General features: G+C 37.7%; 1 protein-coding gene and 1 pseudogene across 3 annotated transcripts in view; one reads left to right on the top strand and one right to left on the bottom strand.

Annotated features, from left to right (window-relative positions):
- Window positions 1–1848: 1848 nt before the first annotated feature.
- On the bottom strand, window positions 1849–2872 carry LOC133735777 (probable carboxylesterase 18; annotated as a pseudogene).
- Window positions 2873–3949: 1077 nt separating this feature from the next.
- The window catches only part of LOC133736550 (disease resistance protein RPV1-like), a 28674-nt gene continuing 25880 nt past the window's right edge, over window positions 3950–6743 (top strand). For 2 of the 3 annotated variants that reach the window (XM_062164093.1, XM_062164092.1), the window contains exons 1-4: window positions 3950–4180; window positions 4478–4973; window positions 5193–6288; window positions 6388–6666. In XM_062164093.1, coding sequence (XP_062020077.1) covers window positions 4501–4973; window positions 5193–6288; window positions 6388–6666 — 1848 coding nt within the window. In that variant the 5' untranslated portion in view covers window positions 3950–4180; window positions 4478–4500. The remainder of the gene's footprint in view (window positions 4181–4477; window positions 4974–5192; window positions 6289–6387; window positions 6667–6743) is intronic. The other variant, XM_062164094.1, reaches the window with a different exon arrangement.

Genomic DNA, 6743 nt, shown 5'->3' with positions numbered 1-6743 from the left:
CGAAAAAACCCGCGAGGCCCGCTTTATATGTACGGGATTGGATCTGGCGATTTGCAATAAAGCCCGGCCCGACTTGGCTCATTATTATTTAAAAATATAATAAGGCTCGGCCCGGCCTGCTCCAAACCCACTACGAATGGGCCGGGCCAAGCCTAACTCGAGCTTAACGTTGCATGGCCTAGTGACCAGAAACATGGTTAATGCATTTTTTTGTTTTTGCAAAATTTCTTCTTGTCTTCGTATGAACACATGCATGTTGATGCTTCTTAGTTTTCATTTGATTAAGGGGAAATTACTGGTCCCCCCTTTAACTTTTGGTGCGTCGACAGTTCAGTCCCTGCTATTTCAATTTTAACAGATAACTCCCCACACATTCAAATTTCACACAATTTGGTCCAAAATGACCATTTTACCCCTCACTTCCTTTTTTTTATATATCTAATATACACACACACACACACATATATACATATATCTACACATACATACATACATACATACATACATATATATATATATATATATATATATATATATACATATATATATACACACACACACATATACATTATATATATACACACACATATGTATAAAATTATACATATATTTATATATCTACATATACATACATATATATATATATATATAGATATACACACACACACATTAGATATATAAAAGTCGTGCATTTTTTTTATAATATGAAACATAAACATAGTATATAGACTTACCAAATACATAAACACATTAGATATATATGTATACATACATATATATATATATATATATATATATATATATATATATATATATATATATATATATATCAGGGCCCTTCCTCTAAGGGATCCCTTTTTTTGGTATTTTATAGGGATAGGCATTTTACCAACTTTGGGATCATATTTTCACATCTCAACCGTTCAGTTTTTAGGTCCTAATGTGTAGATCACTTCTGCAAAATTTCAGCCAATTTGATGATCGTTAAGGCATCCAAAACTGCAATTTACCATTATAAACACGAACGGTTCCGGTTCGACAGATTCGGTCCGTTCGTGTAAATTGCAGTTTTAGATGCCTTAACGATCACCGATTTGGCTGAAAATTTGTAGAAGTGATCTGTTAGGACCTAAAAACTGAACGGTTGAGATGTGAAAATATGATCCAAAAGTTGGTAAAATGCCTATCCCTATAAAATACCAAAAAAAGGGATCCCTCATTGGAAGGCCTCTATATATATATATATATTATATATATATATATATATATATATATATATATATATATGCATATGTGTATGTATATATCTGCATATGTATATGTACACACACATATATACATATAAATATATATAAAAAGAGAGAGAGAAGAATAAAAATATACACACACATATACATACATACATACATACATACATACATATATACTCACACACACACACACACACATATATATATATATATATATAAAGAGAGAGAAGAATAAAAAATATATATACATACACACACACACACATATATATACATATGTATAAAAGAGAGAGAGAAGAATAAAAAAAAAACAAAAAAAAATAAGTGAGGGGTAAAATGGTAATTTTGGATCAAATTGTGTGAAATTTGAATGTTTGGGGAGTTATCTGTTAAAATTGGAATAACAGGGACTGAACTGTCGACGCACCAAAAGTTAAAGGGGGGACCAGTAATTTCCCATTTGATTAATTATGTGATTGATCCTGATCCTTTGCTCCATGAAGCAGCAATATTTAGATTTTGAACGTCTTATATTTTATTACCATTCATATATCCTGGCAAACAAATTGGTACATAATTGAAAATCGAAAAACAATAGTTATTGTCTTGTTTCAGTAAAATTAACTAATTGCGTTTTGTACGAAATCCCTGACTCTGTTATTCTGTTAATAAACACAAAAGAGTCATCCAACTCGGGATAAGCATAGAAAGTATGAATGGCATTTGGAAACACCACCAGCTCCGCTTCTTTCCCGCGTTTCTTCAATCCCTCGTAGTACCTCTTCTGCCAATCTTGCAACGGATCAAATCCCCCGACAATCACCATCGTCGCCGGAAAATCCACCCCCGAAATATCCACCGCGTTCGGCCCGAACACATTCACCACCGGGTGGTCCCGATCCGACCCCTCCGGCAAAAACGCCTTCCACATCCAGTCTGTCCGCTCTATGTTCACCAGCAGCACCCTCTTCAATCTCGTCTCCGATTCCGTCCGCTCCTCTCCACCGAAAAACGGCTGAATCGCCAACATGCCGACCACCTTCAGCTCCCGAAACTCTTGCCCGCTCGCTCTGATTGCCACGTGGTGCGCTATGTTCCCACCGGCGCTATCCCCGGCCAGAAAGCACTGCCCGAGATTCGCGCCTTCGAACAAGCTGCTTTGACTGTCGTCGATGAACTTGAGGACGTCGAAACTGTCGTCGTACTGGCATGGATACCGATGCTCCGGCGCGAGGCTGTAGTTGACGGAGACGACGAGGGCGGGGAGCTGGCGAGCGAGGCGTTGACAGAAGTCGTCGTAGGGTTTTGAAGTGACGGACATGAAGGCGAACCCGCCGCCGTGGAAGAAGAATGGGGAGCTTGGTGGTAGCAGCGGTGGGAATGTAGAGGCGGAACCAGAGGTTGCGGGAAGGGTCGGCGGCGACGACGACGTCGGAGCTCTTGAGGTTTTTGTGAGGTTTTGTTAAGGGAGAGGGTTTGTAGTCGGTCAAGTTAAAGAGGCGACGGTTGATGGTGAGGTTTGAGCGGCGAGAGGCGTCGACTGCGAAGGAAGCGGCGGAGACGAAGAGGCGGACGGTCCATACCGTCCATGGCAGATCTGGTGAGCTTTGGATTTCGGCCATCTCCCTTGTTTTGCTGTTGACTATGAACAAAGTAATTAAGAGTGAAGCAGTCAAGCAGCGAAGGTGATGGCGGAATGGTTTTATAATCAACTATATATCTGTCTACGTTATGGTGGACTGGCAAAAATACCTGATACGCTCTGGCGTAGTTATGTATGGGATTTGTGGTTCAGTGACTTTAGTACTCTATTGTTTCATCGTAGTTTTGGTTCTTACGTACTTTTATTGTTTTAGGAGAAACTATGAATCTAACACAAGAAATTGCACTCAAGTTCTTTTGGATATGAACAATTTTTTTTCAGGTAATAATTAACAAGGTCATGGTTTGGATTGGAGAGATTGACATCATTGATTAGCGTGGTGGAGGAGTGAAGTGCCTGTGCTTGATACATCCCATAGATGTGTATAGAGAGGGCTTAATATCTTTTGTTGAACTTGATTTCTCAACTGGTGGGATTGGGAAAATGAAGACATTGGAGGTACCATGGAATACTTTATGCAACATCTTATAGTTGAGGTTCTGTCTGGTAATGTTATTATTTTTGTTTCTAAATGAGGTTTGAGGAGAAAATGTTTGAATGATAATAACGGGATTGGAGAAGAAAGATGATGGACACGAGGAAGGAGCAAAAATAAATGTATATGCAAGTCATAGAATAAAGATAAAAATTAATTGAAGGATGATCATGGGTTATCTGGTTTGGCCTCCGAATTCCCACTACCACTGCCGTGGTTGACCGGCACAGGCATTCGCGCGCGCGTGTGGACTGATCTACTTTATTTTCATGATATTTAAATGGGCAATAAATGAATTTTTTTTAAAGGTTTTAATTTTCTAATGTGTGCAATGATTTCACATTCTCAACAGTCACAGGAGTAACATTGGTACGGTGTTGGGATATAACTCTTGGATGCTGTAAATGACTATAGGATAGTTTTGAAAAAAATATCTTACTATACGACATGAAGAGCGAGGAACACGAGGGAATCCGCACCATTTTTCAAAGGAGAACCACACTAATAAAATATACTTTTTGACTGAAAAAGGATCACTTCGGTTTTTTTTTTTCTCTCTTTTTTTTTGTGGTCAAAAAGGGAACTCGCACAATACCTTTGAATCTATCATTCTATCCTTTTCTTTGAGCTAGTATTCTCTCAGTCTTGCTTGCTTGCTTCTGATCGAGTTACTGCTGATCGGGACAAATTAAGCAATACCTGTTCATTTATCGATCAACTACTGCTGCTTCGTGAATCGTGATTCGCATGTTTGAAGACTGAACCGCAACTTCAAATTCACCCCAAACTCAGGTTAAAGCTCCATTTTTCTTTATTTACGTTGTTTCCCTAAATTTCTTCTATTTTTTTTTTCAGCATAATATTTGGTCTTTTTCTTTCCTAGTATTTCTGCATCTCTGCTGATGATTTATTGTAAAAGAGGCTTCAATGCCAATTGTCGATGAATTTCTATTCAAAATTTCTTATGATAAAATTAGTTTCCCACCACAAAGCAAAGCAACTAATGTTTGTCGATTCGTTTATTAGAATGAATGGTCGTATATAGTGGATTTACAAGGAAATCCGTAATCATTTCTATTTTCTATGCAGTAGGACACTAGGTTCAATTGGAAATGAGCATACAAAGTTCTTCACCTCGGTGGCAATATGATGTCTTTTTGAGTTTTAGAGGCAAGGACACTCGAAGGGGTTTTACAGACTATTTATACACTGCATTGGATCATCAAAAAATAAAAACTTTCAGGGATGATCCTGATCTTGAAAAAGGGGAAGCTATTTCTCCAGCACTTTTTGCTGCAGTTAAACAATCAAGATTTGCCCTCATTGTTCTCTCACAAAATTATGCATCGTCAACATGGTGCTTGGATGAACTTGTAAGAATTCTTGAATGCATGAAAGCAAGAGAAACGGTGCTGCCAATTTTCTATGATGTTGATCCCTCTGATGTACGAAAGCAAACAGGGAGTTTTAGAGAAGCCTTCGCTAATCATGAAGAAAGGTTTAGGGATGAGAATGAGAAAGTGCGAAGGTGGAGATATGCTTTGACAGAAGTGGCAAGTTTCTCTGGGTGGAATTCCAAGGAATGGTATGCATATACTCTTTTCTTTACAATAGTTGATTTTGCACTGTTTAATCTTTATTATATTATTCAAAAATAATATAGGCAGATAACCAATTGAGCTTCTGAGGCTTTTTAAATGTCATTATGAGAATATATAAGAAATCAAGTCTAATGTAGGTACATTTTCATAAACTAAATCTTCATATCAATAACTTGATGAGTTTAGTCTATTCTGTGTTGTAGGAGGTATGAATCAGAGCTCATCAGAGATATTGTTCAAGTTATATGGAGAAAATTGCAAGCTACATCATTCAGTTATGCAAGAAATCTAGTTGGAATTTACTCAACAGAACTGCAGCCACTCAATTTGCTTTTAGGTGTAGGGGTGGATGACGTTCGCTTCATTGGGATATGGGGAATGGGCGGGATTGGTAAGACAACTATGGTAAGAGCGGTGTTTGAGAGAATCTCTCGTGAATTTGAAGTTAGTTTCCTTCTTACTGATGTTAGAGAATCAGTTGAAAAAAGAGGTCTACTTAATCTACAAAAGCAACTTCTCTCTGGGATTTGGACAGAAGAGGCTGACATATCAGACCTTCATGAAGGAGCCACCATAATAAGGAGGTTGTTAGGTCACACAAAAGTTCTTCTCATTCTTGATGATGTGAACCATTCAAGCCATTTAAAATTTTTGGCAGGAAACCAAGAGTGGTTTGGTTCAGGGAGTAGAGTTCTTATCACAACTAGATATGAGCATTTGTTGATTGAACATAGAGTGGAGAGAAGATTGAAGATCAAAGAATTCAATGATGAGGATTCTCTTCAGCTTTTCAGCTTGAAAGCATTCAAAGGAGGTTACCCTGAAAAAGATTTTCTTGGGTTGTCTAAATCTGTTATAAATTATGCCAAAGGTCTCCCTTTAGCTCTTGAAGTACTGGGTTCTTTATTGCGTGGAAGAGATCTAAGTGGATGGAACAGTGCATTAAGAAAACTAGGAAGAAATTGCAACTTGGAAATTTTTTGCATACTTAAAACAAGTTTTGATGATCTAGATGATGAAGAGAAGAAAATATTCCTAGACATTGCATGTTTCTTTTGCGGAGAGAAAAAAGATCGGGTATCAAAAGTATTGATCGGTTGTGATGTTTCTGCAATTTCTGGAATAGATGCTCTCACCGAAAGATCTCTCTTGACTGTTTCATATGGAAGACTACGAATGCACGATTTGCTCCAAAAAATGGGTCAGGAAATTGTCCGCCGGGAATCTACTAATGAGCCAGGCAGGCGCAGCAGGTTATGGGTTCCTGAAGACGTCAAACATGTCTTGACCAAAAATACTGTAAGAGATTTAGTATAAGACAACTTTAGTTATATTTGCTAATGAAAAGGTAGTCTAATATTCTCAATTTCTTAGCCCTAATATTTTATATTGGTGTAGGGAACTGAAGCAATAGAAGGCATTGTTCTCAACTCAAGTGAACCTGGAGTAAAGGTGGACGTGAATGCTAAATCATTTTCGATGATGAACAAATTGAGATACCTTATCATTAAGAATGGGAACCTATCAAATGGGCTTGAATGTCTTCCTAATAGTTTACAGATTCTTGAATGGACCGGATATCCCTTGAAATCTCTCCCATCGCATTTCAACCCTGAGAAGCTACTAGAACTGAACATGTGCCATAGTTGCATTGAACATTTTCTGTTGGGAATAAAGGTATCAAGTACTAACTTGCATAATATTTCATACTTACAGAAGAAATCGTTGAATATAAAAAGCTAATTTTCTTATGC

This window comes from Rosa rugosa, chromosome 3 (genome assembly GCF_958449725.1).
Source record: "Rosa rugosa chromosome 3, drRosRugo1.1, whole genome shotgun sequence".
NCBI classification, from domain to species: Eukaryota; Viridiplantae; Streptophyta; class Magnoliopsida; order Rosales; family Rosaceae; genus Rosa; species Rosa rugosa.
This window is presented reverse-complemented; position numbering and strand designations above follow the sequence as displayed.